Raw genomic sequence first — 21,702 nt, forward strand, 5'->3', positions numbered from 1 at the left:
TGCCGGCCCCTTGAAGGAGGGCGGCCGGAGGCCTGTGGTGCCCGGGGGATGTGGGGGTGGACGTGGCACCCGGGCGTTCGTGTGGGGTTCTGTAGCGGGGCTGAGGAGCTTGAGCGTTAACTCCAGGCTGCGGCGGGAAGTGCTTTTGTACCGCCCTGAAATTATATTAAAATGAAGGAAGTGCGGTTCTATACTTTCAATGCAATCCTACTATACCACCCCCTCCATCCCCAAGAAAAAAAAAAGGGGAATAATAATCGCCATCTGTGCCTGTTCAAATCTGTTGCTGTGATTTACATAGACGTGCTTCCATTCAAGCAGAATAAGGAGAATTTGTTCAAAATGTGTGAGTACGTGTCACTGGAAGAACAGTAGCTGTCTATTTATTTCTGCACCGGTCAAAGCGGGAGAGTGAAGTCGGCTGGATGCATTTACTCATTCCTGAGCCTGCTTTAGTCGTGCTGTGTAAATGGACCAGGATTTTGCAGGCTGGCTCCAGTCTTACACTGTCAGCTGGACAGTGTTACTGCTGAGGTCTGCTGTAAAACTTGGTGTCCTGAACTACTGGGTTTGATGTTATTTTAGTTATTTGAAATAATTCAGAGTGCAGGCCTATATTACACTAGGGAAAAAAATAAAGTGTATTTGCTTGCTTCAGGAATTACGTTGGATGCAGCTGTTTAAGGCATTACTAGTGACAGCACTGCAGCTGGAACTACTGCAGCCAGAAGCATTTGATGGTGCCTTATCTGCTGCTCACTTGCTTACCTCTGGACACCATACTGGGAAAAATAGCACAATGGAGAGTTCTGAGATTTCTGCTGCCAGACTGTGGCAAGGTCAGATATTAGGCAGGTTGCCTGAACAATTTCTGAAGAGACTGTGAAATGTTTATCTTTCAAAAGTAATACAACTTCGCCTGTCTGTGTGCTGATCACTGATCTGTGATTCCACTCTTAAAATTTGTTTCCTTAGACTCTCGTTAACATCTCCCTTCTTTTTTTCCTCATGTCACTTTAATTTTTAATTTATCTATCTCGGTCTCCTTAATATTACAAATAACAGGTAACAGATACCAGATAACAGATCAGAGGTATGTCTTGTATGTGCTAAGTGGGCTGGAGCAGCAAGTTTCCATCTTTGAGGGAGAAGTTGGTTGTGCATGTTACAGGCAGGAACTTGTTCAAGGTTGAAACTACCCTTGTAATATTACAGAAATCCAGGAGGGGGCTTCAGAGAGATCGGTGGTGCTAGAAAGCACCAGATTGAAGCTTGTCTCTTGCCTTCTGAGTTCACTTAGTACACTATGCTGCAAGAGATGTGCACGCTGCAAGGGGATGTTTAACCTTTGTAGAAATCTAAGCTTTTAAAAACTCAAAGGTTTTTTTTGGCAGCTGTAAAATCAAGTAGATTAAACATTTCTCTCTGTGGTGCAGTAACAGGCCTATCTCTGCAAACCTAAGAAGTGAAACTGAGCTATAGTATGTTATTACAGCTTTGAGGAAATTTTGCATTTACTGATGTTGCAACATGTGTTTGTCCTGTATCAGCATTTAAGTATAGCAGAAGTACAAAAAGTGCCTGAAAGCAATTTAGGGTGCTGTGCAGTGACTGGGAAAGCACAGCTGGCCTTTCAAGAAGCTTCAGCTTTGTTTGTCAGCCCATATCACCTGCCATACCCCATAGAACCATAGAATTGCTAAAGTTGGAAAAAGACCTTTAAGATCATCAAGTCCAACCTAGCACTGCCATGTTCACCAGTAGATGAATGTCATTTGTCCATGTAGTAGACATATCATCAAGTGCCATATCTACATATTTTTTTGAACACTTCCAGATATGGTGATTTCACCAGTTCTCTGGGCAACATGTTCCAATGCTTTACAGCCCTTTCTGTGAAGAATATTTTCATAGCACCTACACTAAACCTCCCTTGGCTCAGCTTAAGGTTATTTCCTCTCAACCTGTCACTTGTCACTTGGAGACTAGCCTCCCACCTGGCTACAACCTCCTTTCAGAGTGTAGAGAGTGGGTATAGAGTTTTCAGTGGGTGTAGAGAGTGATATGGTCTTTATGTGCAATTTCTGAGAGATGAATGCAGCTGACCTATTTCTGTGATGGCGTTGGTTTCCCTTTTCACTTCCCCTTGTGAACTTCCTCCTTTGAACCTCCGTTGGAATTGCAGCCTTGTAACAATGTGCAGGGTGGCACAGTCATTTAGCAGAGTGATAACTAGTCACCTTCAATCTGACCTTTTTCCAAGATTTGATAGTATTGCATAAGGAAGTGATTTTGCAACTTTATTGTTTCATAATGCAGTGTCATGCTTGCGTGGATATTTGCAGTATGGTCTCTGCCAAAAGTGGTGTGGGAGTGGTTTGCCTTTACTTTGTTCTTATCACAGGGGAAAAAAAATACAATTGAAAAAGCATTGTAAGAATTAAGCCAAGTGGGGAGGACTAATTTTTGCTAAAACTTGTAGGCATGTAGGATTTGTGGTTGGTAATCCTTGTATGTGTATAGGAAATCCTGAGGTGGCCTCTGGGTTACTACGCCCTTGGCAGGACTTGCCAAGAAGTCCTTTTATGCTTATTTGGGGTTTTTTTGTGGCTTGTTTTCCTTTTTTGAGGTATTTGTCCCTTATGCTGGTTCTTGGCACTTTGCTTTGAAATACTGCAGAATACAAATAAATTAGATCTGGCAGAAGAAAATAGATAAGATGACGATTAGAAAAGCTTTGCTGTTGTGATAATGGGTGAATTTCTCCTCAGAACCAATCTACAAACTAATTATGTCTGAGATACACTTCACTCAGCTTTTAATCATACCCTTTTCTTACAATGTGGGTGTGACCATAGGTGTAGCTGCTTCAGAATGGAGGTACAAGGAAAAGTACCACGATCATATCTGCAAATTGTGACTATCAGGAAGATGAACTGTTAAGCTAACCCAAAATTTGAATTGAACTCATATGTAACTGACAGGTTTCTAAGAGGATTTTGTCCTCACGGTTAGATGTGGGCAAGTCCAGGCTAGGAAACCATACCACACCAGTCAGGAATAATAGCTGAGGTTACTTAAGAGAGGTAAACTTCTCTGGTTTGACTCATGCTCCCTTGAGAACTTTACTGCTTTTCTGCTTTAGTGTGAAGATTCCCAGATTTCAGGTATCACCACTAGCTCTTCGGCCTCCAGTCAAACTATTTCAATTTTCTCAGACTTGTCTGTCTCTTTTATTCCTGACCTTCTTTTCTAGTTGCTAGTATGTATTATGGAATTACGGTTTTCACCTCTTCCTTCTCTCTTCCATTTTCCCCTGCATTGTGAACCTCCTTATCCATGCTGATTTTGGGTACCTGAGTTATGATTACCTGTGTGAAGGTTCTTAGCTTTCAGCTCTGGTACAGTTTGCAGCAACTGCAGTGTCTGAACACAGATGGGATCTTTGCTTTTTTATGTATATTCTTAGTGCAAAAAGCCAAGATTTCCCAATCTATTAGTTCTTTCCTTGATAGTCTTTATTATTTGGTAACTTGATGGGCTAGACCACAGGGCAAGGAGGGTTTGAAGGACATCAGAATAAATGCTGTCTTGGAGTTCACTTCAAAGGCTTTGATGGTTCTTTTTTAAGAAAATCAAGCAGAAATGCATCCCCTTATTTTTAAAACAGTCTTCTTATCACTGTCATTGGTTCTTTCTCAAGTTATCATAGCAGTCTCTTTACTGTAATGATTATAATGGTCTATGAAACACTTTATACAGAAAACACGCAAAAGTGAAACAAAGAGTTGTAAATCTAACAGCAAAAAGCTGTTAGACAAACATTCCTAGTAACAATTTTGAGTCAAAATTGGCAACATATGAGGAATTTATTTGCCACAGGCATGTTCAAAGAAACAACTGCCCAATTTATTGCATCATGGTATATGTGTTTTGTTTCTTTTAATTACTTCCAGAACATTTCATCCATCTTTGTTTAATGGATAACCCAAGTTTTATCCATAGCTAGACAGTGTTTTATTAAATTTACTGTCCTGGTTAGACAATTACTGCTGATTAAGTTTTGTGGGGTGTACTCGACTATGAAATGGCTCCCTTACTGCACCTGCAATGTATTAATCAAGTTTTCTGGGGTGTATAGGCCTTTGACTCCTTAACTTTCTCAAGATATCTGTCTTGTTCTATGACTTCTAATTATTCTCTAGTTAATTGATAACCATTAAATAATTCTTTATTGAACTTTGTTCTTCAACTATTGATTAAGTTCTCCAAGGGGTATGGGTCCATGGAGCTCCTTTCTGCATGTGCAGTGAGGTAATTTCTCAGGGTTTTCTACTGTCACTCAGCCAACACAGATCTAAATCAAAACCAGCTCAGAATCAACCAGAATAAAAAATCACAGTCAAATATTTTTAAACTAATTAAACATAGTTCATTACAAAATTTTTTTAAAAATCACAGAACTCCTGGTTAACTAAGATATAACTCACTGTCAAATGTATTATTCAAACCTACTGACCTTGAAAACAAAGCAGTTTTGCAGTTTACAAGAGCAGGTTACTGTTCTTGGAGCTGAGGTTGTGGCTGTGGCATGCTTAGTCCAGTAAGATTTAACTGGACCCCACAAATGTTGTATCACTGCTGTTTATCCTTTGGGGTTATTTGATATGCTTAAGCAATGTAGTACTTACCACTCAGGATTTTGTATCTAAATATACAAAATAGTCTTGGTTTGTTAACTTGGAAATTACTTTGTGTATCCATTAATCACACATGTGTCTGTGTTCTGTTTTCTGTTTGCTTTGGGTCTTTTTGTTTTACAACCTACAGAAAAGTCTTCTAGTCTTGAAGTGGCTATAATGATGCAATTGCAGTAGAAAAAGAGAAATGGTAAGCAGAGAATTTGTCCTGTTTCTAAAATTAGGCCTAAATATAATAAAAAATGGTTCAATGAAATTAGTCTTTCAGTATTGATCCTAGGTGGAATCATTGCTCTGCTGAAAAAACCGGTGTATTACAAAAAGTGGAGATTTTTGATAGGAAGGTGAGGATTCGTATGAATGGGAGGTGTGAGAGTGGAAGCACCCGGGGAAACAACAGAAGAGAGCCAGAAAAGGCCCGTACTGATAGGATGTAGATTTGCAGATCGTCATGATTACAGCCCGTTTGACAGCGCCAGGTAGGGAAAACAAAGGACAGCCCTCAGGCAAGTAGTAAGTTCCTGTACTCAGACATGGAGACTCAAGCTATTAAGATAGGATAGTGGGAAAATAAAGAACAGGGCTGTGCCTTGGAGGCATACAGACAAAAGAGACAAAAAGCAGGGAGTCGATATTGATGATTCACAAACGTGTGACACGGTGGAAGACAAAGCATTTCTGAATACACTGATGGGTTACTCTTGCGGGTACAAATGGCACATCAGTGAATGGCTGCCAGCCTAGCCATCATCCCTTTATCCCTGCTCATTCCTGGTTGGGGCACTTGGGTACCTATCCAAATGCGGGGCACACAGGTGGGACAAATCTCTCTCAACGCCTGTGAGTGTAAGCTAGTGAGTGATATCAGTTTTGTGTTACTCTGAACACACCTTTTGCTCCTGTAAACGTGTTTTCTGGCTTTGCTTTGTTGTTGCTGCAGTGTCATGGTATCTTGTTACAGCCAAACACTGTTGATACCAAAGCAGATACATATAGTGGCAGATACAAATGCTGGCTTTGGCTGCCAACTTACCGACTGTGGGAGGCTTTGACATTGATTTTGATTATACTTTTTTCGTTTTGTGAGAGGTGATTTCCCCAGCACACGTTTCTGGTGCAGGAAACCCTCACTTGTGTTTGTCATTGAGGAACACGGAATATCTCTGTTTCATCATAGAAAGTTGTGTGAGTTGAGTCCTGATTAGTTTTTGGATTTGGTGACTTACTCTTTTATCTAAATAGTGGAGAACTTGCCCTGTTCTCCCTGATGCTTGCATGTGTGTCTTTAGTAAACACGTTTTGCTTTTTTTTTTTCTCGGGTCCTTGTTACTAATTAGTACTTCTGTCTTCATGTGTTTTGTAGTTGAACACGTTGCTGTGTATTGGTTTCTCTACACTTTTCACCCTTCATGTTGTACTTGTGCGTTTTCACAAAAAGAACAAAAGGTGAAGATGGTCCCCTGGACAAAGTTTTCCCCCATGCTACATATCTCATTGCAACATAGTTGGGGCAAAATGCCAATTGTTTCTTAAGGTGGCTCGCAGATGGAGACTTAGCCACACAAGCTCTCCTTGCACTGGGAACAGTGAACATGTCAGAGCACAGACCATGAGTGGCAAACATGTGGGCCATTTGCTGTGTTAAATTATGAATTGAGCAATGAAATCGACATTAATTTTTAATTAGATATTTTTCCACAGAGGTAGAACTCTTAAGAGTTCTGGATGAGTAAAATGTGATTTGAAGAAACTCCTGTTGTGGTGGATAGTCTTGGTCTCCAGACTGCAGTATTTTTTGGGTTCTAGAACCATGCAGTGTGTGCATTTAGCTTTGCATGCTTGATAATGTGCCTGTGCAACTGGCTGGGCACTGAACTGGGGGTGGTTTGGAGGACTGATCTCAAATCTTAATGCGAGGAAGGTGAATCACACTGGGTGTGACCTATGCTATGTTTACTGAGGGTTTACACTTAATCCTGGGGAAGTGTACTGCTGACAGCAGACATTTCGCCTTTTTAAAGTGTGTGTGACCGAAGGAGTCCAGTCACTGACTGAGTCGGATGTAGAAGGTTATTGACTTGTCAGCAGAAGACCCCGTTTTCACCTGCCTGCTCTAAGTATAAGATTCTCTTTCTTTTTCACTTGGGTATAAGAAGGGAAAGGGACTTGTGAGGATAGAATTAATGCAAGTCATTTGTTTGTTTCTGTCTTCTATGGAAAATGTTGGTAGCAATATGCTCCCAATTGCAAGCTCTGAGCTTCACAACTGGAGAAGCATTTTCTTTCAATATGATGAGTGTCACAGAAAGAGGTCTTGCTTACCTTTGTTTTTCTCACTTGCACTTTGGTTCAAGCTTGTAAAAATTTAGGTTCAGGTAAGGGGAGCAATAGACTTAAGTTTTTAATTTTTTTTCTAATGGGACTTTTTTTTCCTCCTAAAACTAGTAGATTTCTTTCTTTAGTATCTTTAGAGTGGGAGTTGCACATTTTGTTGGGTTGACTTCCCACATGAGGACTTGCTGCCAGCAGGCAGAGAGGTCTGGCAGGTCTCAGGAAGATCTGGGTTTCTAAAGCAATGAGGTGACTTTTCTGACATTTTCTTTATCCGATGATATTAACACAGAACCAAGCAGAGATCTTCTTGGCATGTTATCGAGATAAGTGTTTTGCCTCATGAAATCTAAACCAGCCCCATGAGCAGCCCACCACTGTTGGGCATCGCTTTGACTGGTGTACTTTGTGTTTGTTGCACAGGATGGTGATTGCCAAGGCATGGGTTCTAAAGAAGCATTTTGATGGTTTTCCCAAAACCAGTGACTTTGACCTGAAAGAGATAGAGCTGCCAAATCTAAAGGATGGAGGTGAGCAGAGTGCTAAGTGTTATTACTAATTTTTGTGCAGGTTATCTGATAGCTGATGTATGCCCGTGCATCTATAAAGCTGCATATTTCTGTTTGGAATTTCAAAAATTGGCGGCTTGTCACAAGCCATGTGCCTTAAGGGAGAAGGACAATTGCTGAAGAAATATACTGATGGGGTTGGTAGTTTCAAAGACACCTTGCCTTCTGGTAATGCCCTTAGAAACAATGACTGAACTCTTGTAAGTCCAGTACACAGCAATTGCGGCACGCCTTTCAGAGTTTCATGTTGCCTAAGTGCACTTGCTGCCTGATGGCAAAGGCATTCGAATGTGTTTGCAAATGGAGAAAATTACCGAAGTGGTATGGCCTCAAAACCGACAAGGAAACCTCAAAGCCACAAGGAAAACAGAATTTGTTTAATGTAGAAAGAGAGAAGTGGACTGTGACACAGAACCAATGAGGTAACTGTAGTAAAACTCAACACATTTTACTAGTAAAAGGTTTTTATCTACTTTAATTTGCAAAATCATTTGAGAAAAGATGGAGAAGATGATACCCTATAGGAGTATGTTTTCAGTGGAGTTTTTCATGCTGATAGGGAAAATATTGAGGATAGTGCTGAGGGAGAGCAGTGACTGCATTGGGAATGAGGCTATAGCTGAAAGACCTCAGGGCTGGAGTCAGTGAAGGCTGATCTTTTATTTAAAGAAGCAAGATGGCAAGACTTCTGCCTGCATTCAAAATTTTTTTTTTTTGCCAGTCCTTATCTTATTTGTTCTGTTGCAACAAGAAGAGAGGTTGAATATAAACAGAAAAAAAAAGGACAGTTTTTATTCCTGTGTTTCTCTGTTTTGAAAAGAGTAAGGAATATGATAACTTGTTACCATATCAACAGCAAGAGCTGTTGATAAAAGAATGAACTTTGATTTTTGGTTTCACATGGACATTTTTACCATATTTTCTTGAGCCTCATCTCACCACTTGTCATTTACAAAATTTGCCACACTTTAAAGGGTGTGCAGGAGGAATTGTGCAGAAGGTTATTAAAGTACCAATTATGTTTACAGAAAACTGTTTTCTCCTTACATATACAGATGCACTTAAAAATTTCATGCCTGTGGGTATTTAAGAACATGGAGTAATTTCTTCCTTCCTATTTTAATCCCTAAAGCAAAAAGAGGCATAAGTTCATACTACAGTGGCACTTTTAAAGGCAGTGGCCTTCCTTGTTATGTTATGTGTCTTTCTTGCTCACTCTTGAGTAATGGGAAGGTATTTGAATACATTTCTAGCTTGTATTAGCTAGACCACTGCAGCACAGGCAATGAAAAATATTAGTAGGTGGAGATGAACCGCTAAAAGTGCTGTGTAAATGAGAAGTTTAAAACATGTTTAACAATGTATTTCCCAAGAACTGGTGTTATTAGAGACAGTAAGGTGAATTAGGCTACTTAGAAAAGATAAGCTAATGCCTTCTATTTAAGGAACCAAGTAGCTCGTATTTACCTGTGCCAGGGTGTCTTATCACCCTCTTCTGGCTGAATCGTGGAATGACATTTTATAGGCATCAAAATTAAATTAGAGTTTTGCTTAGGAATTCTGTCTGTGTGACCCTTCTGTAGAGAGAGGAGGCATATACAAAATTGCGGAGTTGAAAATAAGATGGTTTCCTAAGGATACACTGCAGAAAGTTTCTTTTTCAACAGCATACCAATAACCCAAAAGTAATGAATGTAGTAGTCATTTCTGGTAGGTTTTCCCTAAACAAAGATGGGATGTGGGGGCTTTGAGCTGTCAGGAGTTCCTATCAATTTAGCTGGAAAACTGACTTCTGGAAACTATGCTCTACTGCACTGTTAATATCCAGGAATTTGCTTTGTTTTTCATCGCAGAGTTGCTGCTTGCATCGGTGTTTCTCAGTGTTGACCCTTACATGAGGTATACCTTTTTGTCCTTTCTGAATTTCTGGCTAAAATGCCTCATTTGATTTGCCACTTAAACCTCAAAACAACATGCACTGGCAGCACCCACTGTCGCCAGAGTCTCAATGCCTTTGTCTTCTTTTTATAAAGCTCATATTAATTACAAGACTCAAAATATAGAGCTGTGCCAGATTTAGCTAGACATTGGGGTAATGTTTCTGCTGCCCTAGACTTTTCTTGGAATCAGCTGCTGTTCCTTGTCATGTCTTCAAATGAAATGCAATGTACTCAAATGAGACTGCAGACCCATAGCAGTTCCTGCTTAATTTAACTTAGCAAACTTGTACTTAAAGATACATATTCTAAGTTGGACATTGCTGATATACCCAATAAGCAGTAGTTGATGCACAGGGAGACTGGGTAGTTTGAAGAGGCTTTGTGGACACTAAATTCAGAGATAGTTCCCTGAGTCTCAAGCTTCATGTAGAGGTAGACCATGTTGGGAAGATCAGTGGTGTCATCCCCCCAACACTCCTGCCCGGGATGCTCAAGTAGTTGGCTCTGGAAAACATTGGTTATGCTGTTACAATGACAAACTATTTGTGGTCTGTTCAACAACACTGCTGATACTCTCCTTCTGGGTCAACTGGTTGCTACTAATTCTTAGTGTGTCTGGAACATTGTTAAAGTTGCGTACAGTAAGCTGTGTTTGCCTGTGTTACAGACCTTACAGTCGAAGGCTCATGAAGGAAGGGGACATAATGATAGGCACACAGGTTGCCAGGTAAGATCTTCAGTTCCTGATACCAATGTGCATGGCAGATCTCAACAGGAATGTGCTGACACTTGAGACATCTGCAGCCTGCATTATCCATCCTTGACTTGAATCTACATACTTTTGCTACTGATATTCTCACCTGTAACTGGTTGGAATGTGTTTTTCTTTTAAGAACCTCTTTTACCTTTCCAGAGAGCATTTAGGCCCCTGATAAAATCTATATGTTGTTTCTGATGATAGTGTCTTCAAAGGTAATTCTTACAAATGTGAAGCACTAACCATTGTACTTGCCACACATGTTAAACTTCACTTTTTAAAACCTGATGTGGTGGTAGCTGCATGTCTGCAATCATGCATGCTATTTACTTCAGCTGAGAATACCTCAGCATCACCAAAGATACAGCTCTAGCCAAAGGGTTATATAACCTTAAATCCATCCTTTTCCCAAGCTTGTGGTAATTTAGCTCTACAGATGTCCCCTCTGTCTGCTTGTTCCTGCTGTGCTGCCTGTAAGTTGCTGCCTAGGAACATCTGTGGCTTTTGACTCTTGTGTTTCTCTGCAGAAACATTGAAGGCTGGGATAAATTAACAAACAAGTCTGATGAACAGAAGGTCAATTGTTTCTAATAATTCTAAGATTCTTATCTACCCCTTTCCAACACAGTTTTCCTGTTGAGCTAAGAAAGTGAAATTTTCATTTGGCATAGAGACTGCTGATATGGATATCTCCCTGATTTAAGATATTGCTTTTTATCTGGTTTCTTTACCCCAAGAGGTTCCATCTTCAGGATCTTCAACTTTTAAATGAGGTGCAGGTTGTCTGAGAACAGACAGCCTAGCAGCAACTCCTTGCTTTAATCCATGCTTTAATCCCAGCATCCTCTTTCTTGCATTCTAACTCACAGAAGCCTGGTCTGACTCAAACCAAACTGGTGCTAGTCAAAGAAAGAGTTGGCATTTGTGTGGGAAAATGGGGGTTTTTTTTGGGTGGGGCTGAATCTAAAATCATCTTGCCAGTATTTCCCTCATGGTAAGAGGTCGTAGGCATTTCAGGAAAGGCACTTGACACCGACAGCATCAGCAGGTATGGGATAAAAATCCTGACACGAAGTATTTATTTTCTGAATTACAGGAAGAATGGAAGACAGCCAGTATTGATTTGTTTCTGTGTTTTTGGTTTTGTTGTTTTGTTTTGTTTTGTTTTTTTTTTTACTTTTTACACAGGACTGTAGAAAGCAAAAATCCTGCTTTTGCAGTGGGGGCCTTTGTCGTGTGTGATAGGGGCTGGAGAACTCATTTTATCTCTGATGGGAAAGATCTACGACTCCTTCCTTCCAGTTGGCCGGAATCACTCCCCAAATCTCTAGCTCTTGGAACAGTTGGCATGCCAGGGTAAGTTTGGAGATGAAAAGGCAACTATCCCCTGGATTTTAGTGTGCAGGAGGTTTCTGCCTATCTGTATGACCTTTGTCTTGTTCTACCAGCATATTGCCTATTCACGCTGGTAGAAAGGTGTGCTTCTGCATGCCCTTGCCCTGTATAGGGCATGAAGTTTGGCCTATCCTCTACATCAGAGCAGATTTACCTTGGAGATTATTGTGCCTCTCCTTGAGGAGCTGTAATAAGTAAGAAAGAGGATCCAGGAAGAGCTGGATAAAATCTAGTTCAGTCTGTGTTAACCTCAGTGGAAAGTCTCAAACTTCACTGGCACCTGGATTAGTCTGCTTTTTCTGATTGGGCTCTGTTGCTATCACTGTATTTCCAGAATCAACACCAAAAGGCAAAAGACAGATGCTGTATCATGTAGCAAAATAGATGTCGTTTGAATTGCACTACAGCAGACAGAACTGCTGTGCTTTGGAATCTGTATTTACTATTGGAGTCTCTCAGTCATCTGGTTGCATTTCTTACCTCATTCTCTGTAGTTTTTATGGGAGATGAGGACTTAGTCCTAATGCCTGAAAGGCTTTCAAAATTATTGTAAAATTGTGTGTGGTGGATAACTTCTCAGATTTCATTTTAACATCAGTCAAGATGCATGTTTTTTCTAGATGTCTTATAGAGGGATTCAGTTAACCCTTTCAGATGAGACCATGTGGGAAGCTCTAAGCTTGAATTTAGAGATTAGAAGAAGAGTTTTAAGGGATTCTGGGCCAGTTGATGAGCTACTTCAGTGGTTCCTACAGATTACTAGTGCACTGCTGAGACCTGAACTACAGTTTCCAGTTTCGGGCCCCTGACTGCAAGAAGGGCTTTGAGGTGCTGGGGCATATCCAGAGAAGGGCAACAGAGCTGATGAAGGATCTGGAGCACAAATCTGATGAGAAGCAGCTGAGGGAGCTGGACTTGCCTAGCATGGAGTAAAACAGGCTCAAGGAGACCTTACTCTTCTCTACAACTACTGACCCCCATTTGCCTAGGTTATAGGCAAATGGGGGTTAGTCTCTTCTCTCAGGTAACAAGTAATAGGACAACAGGAAATGGCCTCAAGCTGCATGAGGGGATGTTCAGGTTGGACATCAGGAAGAATTTCTTCACAGAAGAGGTTGTCAGGCATTGGAACAGGCTGCCCTGGGAAGTGGTGGGCTCACCATCCCTGAAAGTGCTCAAGAAACAACTGGATGTGGCACTTCACACTAAGGTTTAGTTGACAAGGTTGGACTCAATGATCTTGGAGGTGTTTTCCAACCTTCATGATTCTGTGTTTTACCTATGTCCCGGGGTGACTGTATGATACTGTATTCCCTATCGTCTGCCCTATGCCAGACATGAATCCTGTGCCTTCCTGTGTCTTTAAGCAGTTTCTCAGGAGAGGGGGGAGAGAAGCAGGCAAATTTTTCAGAGCGGTTTGTGCTCAAGGACATACAGTCCTCTGCATTCCTGTGCATTGCTGCTGCTACAGAGCCAAGGAAAGCACCTTCCTGCTTTTTTTTCCCAGCTCTTGGCTCCTTTTCTCGGGAGACAGAGAGTTAAAACTCTTTGGTTTTTAGCTAGCCTGCTAGCTGAGCTGCTTGCCTCCTTTGGCAAGAACTTTTCTTGGGTCTTTTCTGCTCTGTTCTGGAACGTCATCACCGGGAGGCCCTACACCGCGGCCTGGAGGGGCCCACTCCAAACCCCAGCTCTGGAGAGGGCAGAGCCACACCTACAAAGAATTCTGAATCTTCCTCGGTCATCTCCCAGAGAGGTTTTATTGTTTAATGTTATTCATTCTTTGTCCCTGTGCCTGCATGCACTTTGCTTGTTAAATAAATAGTTTTTTTCTGCTTTCCTCCAAGGAATTTCTTTTGGAATCGGGTGGGGGAGGGACTGTTGAAATCTGCCTTCTAACAGAGGGATGTTCATTTCGGACGTTTTCCTTCAAATTTGTCTCAAACCAAGACAAACCATAGCTGTGCACAGTAGTCCTCAGGAGCAGTGAGCCCATTCGTTCAGCAAGTTTTCCTCACCCTTTTTATCTTTTTCTGTCAGCTTCGATTTGTGATGAGTATCATTTAATCTGGTAGATACCAACTGGCAACTGACGTCTGTCTAGCTTGGATTTACTGTCTCTTCCAGTATGTAACTGAGTTGTCACAGAGTTATTGGTGTTTCTCCTTGTGACTAATGAGCACAATGAAAGCTGTTTTCACTTTAGAGAGATTTCTGCCTCAACATTCTCTTTCCCAGCAGTATATCTGTGGGTTTTTTCTGGCATGGCTGTGAAAAAGCCAAAGAAGGTGGGATTAGGTTTTGTGTTTCACAAAATAGGAAAACTTAATCTTGTTCTGGTGGTGATGATACTTTGGTTCAGTGTGGTCAAGTCACACTTCTGTGTCTGTCGTCTTTTTTTCCTCACTGAGCATTCTTTCCTTTTCTTTGCAGCCTCACTGCATATTTTGGTCTGCTGGAGGTCTGCAAGATGAAGCCAGGAGAGACAGTGCTGGTTAATGCTGCAGCTGGCGCTGTGGGCTCTGTGGTGGGTCAGCTCGCTAAAATTGGGGTGAGTGGCTTGAACTGCTCATACTTGCTGCTGAGAAGACTTAGCTGTAAAAAATGGCAACAAGGCCATGAATGATCAGTAGGACAAGCATCCCTGAAAGCATGCCTGCACTAGGGTCTTGACATGGAAAAGCTCCTGAAGACACAGCAAATCTAGTTGAATGTTTCAGGAGCTCATATGCTGACAACAGCCTGACTTTAAGGGTGAGCCCTTCACCCAGCCCTCTCTGAGTGTCAGCCTGTGTTGTCAGGGGATGTTTATAAATGTTTTTCTCCTTTCCTTGCAGGGTTGCAAAGTGGTCGGCTGTGCTGGTTCAGATGACAAGGTTGCCTATCTGAAAAAATTAGGCTTTGATGAAGCCTTTAATTACAAGACTGTTAAATCTCTGGATGAAGCACTGAGTAAAGCCTCTCCTGATGGCTATGACTGTTTCTTTGACAATGTAAGTTCAGAGAGAAGGCCTTGTCTTGAGGAGCTGTCATTTTCTTTAAACTATAGCAGGAACTCAATATTGTATACATCTAATTGAAGTCTACACCGGGAGCTCAATATGGAGGTCCATTTAATCAAGCAGTGGTCTCTGTAGGAGCTTACTGCTTTTCTGTTCCCTTCCTACACATACTTCTGCAGCTGACTTGGGCAGTAACAGAAAGAACAAGACCCAAAAGGCAAAGCTGGATTGTTGGCAGTGTTTGTGGATGGAGAAAGAGAAGTTGTACTTCACTCTCTGAAGAGCATGGCACATTTTGGGGGGTGATGGTCACAATAACATTTAACTGATCCAGTCCATTCCTGGCCCCACCTTGGACCACAGGCAGTTCTCTGCTATTGCTGATAGGGGAGTGAGTGTGGATGGCTCTGCATTATGTGGTCATGGGGGCTGCATTGGTACCCATAAACAAAACAGTAGCAAGGCCCACTTGCAAAACTACTGGAGCAGCCCTCAGATGTTTCTGACATCTCCCAAATATAGCTGGAATTAATGGGGGCTGTATACTGTTCTTGCCAGGTGTTTGAATGTAACCATCTTGTTTTGAAGACTAAGAAAGTGTAACAGTATGGATGCAGTTAAACCGCGTCAGTTCACTTTCAAGCCAGAGAACCAGCCCTGGCTCTTTTAATTTCCTAATACAGCTAACATATACATTATACCTGATAATATAATACCTGGTCACAGGGGTATTAGCTGATATATTGGCCTTAAACTCCCTGGCTAGCTACCTGGTTTAAAGAAGCCATTGTCACCTCTTTAGCATTTCTTTCCTTCAGCAGTGTGTCTGCCAATCCACGGATGAAGGTCTTGAGGTTCTTCCTTTCTTGGCAGTTGAAAGGAATATTTGGTGTTGGGGCAAAATGCTTGTCTCGGTGGCTGGAGCTCCTGCCACTTTGCATTAGCCTTCCAAATTTCATGTCCCAAACAGGTTTTATGGCCATGGCCATTCCCTTAATTTTCACTTCCAACTTTTATGCAGAGCTCCCCACAGCAGTAAATTTTATTAGATCTTCTCACCATTAAAAGCTTCTTTTCACAGCACATCCCTGTTCTGGAGATGAGAACCATTAAGTAAAAACTTACATCACCATGATGTGAAAATGTAGAAGTGCAGACTGGTGTGTCGGAAAAGCAGAGATGGTGCTTCTTAGCACCCTTAGGAGGAGGGACCTGTGTGCTAGTCCTGCCTGATGCTTCCAAACCAAGCTTCATGAAGCAGATTTGGAATTAAAGCTGATTTCCTACATTCATGACTAATTTTTGGAAGAGTGAGATTGAGTCCTCATAGCATTGTGTAAACGCAAGGGTTTCTGCAGCCACCAAGTCTTTGGGGTAGTGGAAGTTGCTTCCCCAGACTGAACCTGTTGGTGCAACTGCAATATTGGCAGATTTTGACAGTCAGTGCTAAACACTGGATTGTCTCTAATGCTGCACATGCTCTGTTTCTTACAGGTGGGCGGAGAATTTGCCAGTGTTGCTATCAACCAGATGAAGAAATATGGAAGGATTGCAGTCTGTGGAGCCATCTCTGAGTACAATGACTCTGTGCCTCAGAAAGGTGAGGACCTGATTTATTGTGTCTAAATTGATTTTCTCTTTGGTGATGGCAGAAAGACATAATGAGAGTCTACTGTTTACTTCCCTGTGCCATTTAAGTGTATATATGTGTGTACATTTGGGTAACTAACTGCTGTTGTGGGACACTGGAACCACACTCCTTCTGTGTACATGCACTCGTGTACACTATCTGGTGAACATCAGCTGATTAGAAATGAAGGAGTGGTTAAAATACTTAAAACAGGACTCCACAGGGCCCTAAGCAGATACAGATCAGCAGAAGACAGGTGTGGTGTCATGATGCCATATATACAGTAGTACATACTTTAAGATGAGATAATGGTTTTCCCCCAGGTTTTTAGATGATGCAGGTTTTTGTTTTTTTTTTTTTCCCTCATAAGATTTCAGCTACTAATGAAACTGCTGAGAAATGTGGCTGAATGAATATTCATTTTCACTAACATTAAATTTTACAGATTTTCCTTCTAGAAGAAATGGGAGGACTGTGTTCTCTTTGGCAGCTGACCGGCTTTGGACTCTCAGATCACTTTAAAAAAATGGAACAGGCTTTTGGGAATGAGGAGACTATCACACATTTTTGTGATTGAGGAAACTGTTTTCTAGAGCTTATAACTTAAACTTTGGGAGTTAGAGAGAGCATGAGAGCCTGGCAAGGTGTCAAACAAGGTGTTAAAACAGTATTTTTGAGATTCAGCTGAAGTCCCTCAGGTGAAGCTGAGGCCACTTTATTTCTGAATCAAACTGTTTTCAGAAATGTTTAGCCCCATAGCTTTATAAATCAGGCCTTTGTTTCCCTAGGTGGCTGTCTATCCATGAATTTTTGGTCTTTTGTGCTGGAAATTCTGTTTGGAAAAATATCTGTTGCTTCTGGCTGAAACAAAGTGATTCAGTGGTCTTTATTGGCTAAAAGCTCACTTTATGCATTAGGATTTATTCTGAATGAAACTGATACTGCAGGTGGCTTGCTGGTTACTTTCTCTTGCAGGGCCTTATGTGCAGTATCCAATGATCTTCAAAGAGCTTCAAATGGAAGGGTTTCTTGTGACCCGATGGAACCACCGCCGAGAGGAAGGTCTGAACGCTCTGCTAAAGTGGGTTGTGGAGGTAAGGAAGGAAGGAAGGGGCAGTTGTCTGTCAGGTGTACTCACTCTGCAGATTCCCTCTTTGCAAAGTCTCTTGTCATAGCTGTTTAGATGAGGTCCCAGCATGACACTATCCTTCTCCCTGCCTTGATCTTTGAGACTTTTGGGGACACTTAAACCATAGTAAATATGCCTGATCCCTTCCGTGTTTCGTTGAGACATGTGATATTAGCTTGTAGACTCAGATATATTCCAGAATACTTGTAGGCTTTGAAGAAGCATGCTTCCAGAATAATTCAAAACACTTATCTGGTAATGAAGATTTTCATATTTAGAGTAATTAGTGTATTTCTCATTCAGTCATTTGTAGTATGGGCCAGGATTTCCATTGTAGTATTGTGCTGAAATTACTGTCAAGAATGAATGTTTTTGTAGTATTGGGAGCTGGGCTTTAAAGGGACTTAATAGGGAATTTCTTATATTTTATTTTTCGAGGTGGAGGCTGAGTTAGTAGCCAGGTTGGTTCATGGGTGTGAGAAGTTTGTTAGCGGGAACAATAAAGGCTAAGAGGCTGTAGCTTTTACAAACGTGAGGATTTGGGATGGGTCAGGTTTTGATGATTGGATTTGCAATTCCATAGTTCTGTATGGGTAGAGACAGGCCTGGCTTTGCAGAAATGATCCCCTACATGTCAGTTGTCTGGGGACTACATAACAATAAATCTGTCCTGGTGTGTTTTTACAGCAGTGACTTCTGCTTCCTGTTATGACTCCACATAGAAGGTTTTACAACAAAAGCAGACCCTCACAAGGGCCCACCTGGTTTTGCAGTTGTCCTGGTGCATGCCAGCTTGCATGTTTCAAATGAAACGTATATGATGGAGAAAATTTTGCTGCAATTTATTTAGTTTTGGTGGATGAAAATGCAATAATTTCCTTTCTTACTTTTGACAGGGAAAAGTGAAGTACCATGAACAAATCACTGAAGGATTTGAGAACATGCCAATGGCTTTTATTGGAATGCTAAAGGGAGAAAATATTGGAAAAGCTGTTGTAAAAGTGTGAAGTCAGATATTCCTGGGAGAATGACACAGGAGAATGTTAAATCCTTTTAATTCAGTTGTCAAATCATACGATCAGTGTGTTTCAGTCATTTTGCTGGATGTTTGGTGATGGTAACTTCTGTTAATAATTTGGCTAATAAGACTAAGTATATTCCAATTGCTTTGCTCTTGAAGAAATCAAGAGTTGCTTCCCAGAGCTACACAAAACAAAGTACCTTAAAATTGCTGAAAATCAGAATTGTAAAAGATTTGATAGTAGCTTGAACCTTTCAATGAGCAGGCTTGTAGAAAGGAAAATCCGTTCGAAAGCTTTGCTAGCTTGTCAGCGATCTCCGACAAACAGGACGGGGAGCCCAGACAAGCTTTCCAGGAGCTTTTTATTATTTTATTTCTGCATCAGTCTCACAAGAGATGGTCTGAGACATCCAACAACTTCCTGATTGCAAAGCATTCTTAAAAGAAGGCAATGCTTTTAGCCAATCAACATGCGTCTAAAAGTTACAGACAGCTGTCTTAACCAATTCATAAACAGCACACGTACCTCTGCTATACACAATGCTGGCCTATTATGCTTTAACAATACACAAAATCCTCATTATAAGCCTTAAACTTATCTTTCTTGCTAAGCATATTTTTTGCAACTCCAAAATCTATCTAGGCCAAACCTAGAAACCCTAACCATTGTTTTAATGTCCTTGGTGCTGCATAACTGTATCTTCTTCTAGTTTCTCACAGGCAAAGCTGAATTCTAAATCCTTTTGCTTTATTTTCTGAAGCCTGCTTTTATTTCTCACACCTAAAATCCTTTCCAGCTTTTGTGTTTCCCCACATTAGCTGATGGCACATTTGATGTTTACCCATTGATTTGGCCCAGAACTTTGCAAGGGGGATTTTTTTTAACCAATATCGAGGAGGGGAGAACAAGCTAACCTAACAACATTTGGGGATTTCAGCTTCCTCTCTAGCTGGCTTGCTTTTTTTTTTTTTTCTAAATTAAACAATGTAGCTATCTCAATTATTCGGAGAATATGGAAAGATAAATCTCTTGATGTATACTTTGCTTGTGTTATAGGTCTATTTGTGGAACACTTGTCTCTTTCACTTCCTTGTGGTTCACACAGAGGAGCTAAAATATTACAAGCACTTTTTTATCCCAGTGGATCTCAGTACAGTTGATATGGATAGATCACTAATTTCCATGAGAAACTTGTAATTGGTGTCCAGGCTTGGAGCTGACCTTGCCATAGAGTTCACCTTGGCTCTCCTGGAAGGTGAGATCAATATGATGGCCCGCATTAAATTAATTGGTGTCCAGCACAGACAATGTGCCGAGCAAAGGAGACACACAGATTAGCAACACTAAATATCTTAGATGTTCTGAAAAAGACAGAACAAGAACCTCTTAACTACGGGATACAGACAGGTATTGAAGGTGATGGTGATCCATTTTCAATCACTGTGGAGGACTTCTTGGTTAGTTTTAAGGTCTCATTACTGATTATTGAAGAGGGATCCTAAGCACCCTTACTTAGTATCTTTGCAGAGCCAGGATTAGATGCTCTGTATGTCAACAAAAAGAGATCCCTTACTTAAGATGTAGATTGACAATACTTGCTGAGTGAACTTAACAAAACACACCCTGAAATGCAGGTCAGCTGGCCTCTGGGGAAATGATGATTCTTGGTTCTGGTACCTTTTATAGTGTTTTCTGAGGAGAGTGAATTGACAATTTGTGTTAGCTCCAGTGCTGTGGTTTTACAGGGGCCACTGAGGAAGATCTGTGGGCTAATACCACTGTGTATCATGTAAAGGGGTAAACCAGAAAAGGGAACTTGTTGTCAGTAGGCTTCATATCCACTGAGTAGAGGTCTGCTGTTGTTGGTGGTGTTTTGTTGAGGAATTTTCAGAGGGCTTGCAAATCCTAAAATACTACATTGTTTTTAGTCCAGTGAATTAACAATCTCTTGTTTCAAGTAAAGTGTTGATTAGGAAATGAACTAAGAATAGCCACATGAAGGTCCTGTCTCTTGGTCAGAGTTGCAGAAAGATTTGTCAGTCAGAATAATCCTGGCTCAGCCTGCTTCCTCCTAAAATACTGATCTGTACATTCCCCTTTCTGTGTATAGATTTTATGCTTCATAAATTGCAGTTGATTTTTCAAGGCTATTTAACCATGAAAATAAAATTTTTATGTGTAAAACCAGTACCACACCACACACCTCTGAGCCTCTGAACTTCTCTGGGGAACATAGCTATTTTTTCCTGAAAATCCAAGTTTTCTGTTACATGTCAGGAACACTGCCACAACATGAATAATGACAATTATATCCCTCACTGTCTGGTGTTCTTGCAGTAGTTTCTTACTGTAAGCTTTGTTGTCCTCAGAGTTCTAAGCTTTGTGGAACAATACCTGGATTTTTCCACATGTTGAAAATAAAAAGGAGTTATTAAAAATTTTGGGTTTTTTCCTTGTGGCAGTGACACAAGGTAGGATGAAAGTCTCTCTGTTTCCCCCTGCTAGTGAAGCAAGCTAATCCTTTGAGTACAACCAGGGTAATGAAGTTAACAAGGTGCCAATGCCCAGCCTAGAACAAAGATGCTGAGATGTGTTGCTGGGAGAGGCTTTTCTGCCAGTACATGGCTCTGTGTCTTTTTAGGGGCAGAGCATGGGGTAGTACCATGCAGGCAGTCCAGCCTGTCCTTGGACAGCTGCACAGGGCTGGTGGGTGGCAAATGCCATGTGCCAGGCTCCCCCTCCTCTAACATTATCACTCTGCAGCTAAGCTTAAAGGCTTTCTGGGAAGGGGTGAGGTCCTGGTGGTCCCACTGGCTGTCAGAAGTTGTGCAAGGGCTTGGTCCTCCTCAGCACTACAGCAGTTCTCTATTGCATGTGTCTGCAAAGGTGGAAAGGGTGTCAGCTCTGCACAGGGCACAGGGGCCATTCTTCAATCACCTTGCAGCCGTGGCTGTGCTGATAATCATATCTGGTCTTTTTGTGCTCCTTTTCTCCAGTCCACATGACCATGTTTGTGCCCCTACATAAGTTACATTTCACAAGTAGGGTGGCAGTGGGATTCTTGAGACTTTATTATCCCAGTTAATGGAGGATGTAATATATGAGAGCAAGAGGAAGAGTTTATTTAATCTTAAATGTAAACAGCTGCAGGCTTCATCATTTGTTGGCTAAATAGATCTTCATTTATACATATCATTATTTCTAGAGTAGTGGTTTAACTGCTTAACACC

General features: G+C 41.2%; 1 protein-coding gene across 5 annotated transcripts; it reads left to right on the forward strand.

Moving 5' to 3' along the window:
• The first annotated feature begins 370 nt into the window (after window positions 1–370).
• On the forward strand, window positions 371–20,674 carry PTGR1 (prostaglandin reductase 1). Of its 5 annotated transcripts, none has more exons than XM_017728348.1 (10): window positions 371–839; window positions 7,455–7,561; window positions 9,454–9,499; window positions 10,208–10,267; window positions 11,486–11,653; window positions 14,123–14,240; window positions 14,527–14,682; window positions 16,186–16,291; window positions 17,297–17,415; window positions 18,347–20,674. In XM_017728348.1, exons 2-10 carry the CDS (start codon window positions 7,456–7,458, stop codon window positions 18,455–18,457), a joined length of 990 nt encoding a protein of 329 aa, XP_017583837.1. In that variant the 5' UTR covers window positions 371–839; window position 7,455; the 3' UTR covers window positions 18,458–20,674. The 5 variants fall into 5 exon arrangements, with proteins under 5 accessions (XP_017583837.1, XP_017583836.1, XP_008627389.1 ...); XM_017728347.1 differs by lacking the exon at window positions 371–839 and adding an exon at window positions 866–4,890; XM_008629167.2 differs by lacking the exon at window positions 371–839 and adding an exon at window positions 4,907–6,817.
• The last annotated feature ends 1,028 nt before the right edge of the window (window positions 20,675–21,702 follow it).

The sequence above is a fragment of the Corvus brachyrhynchos genome, unplaced genomic scaffold (genome assembly GCF_000691975.1).
Source record: "Corvus brachyrhynchos isolate BGI_N302 unplaced genomic scaffold, ASM69197v1 scaffold90, whole genome shotgun sequence".
Taxonomy (NCBI): domain Eukaryota; kingdom Metazoa; phylum Chordata; class Aves; order Passeriformes; family Corvidae; genus Corvus; species Corvus brachyrhynchos.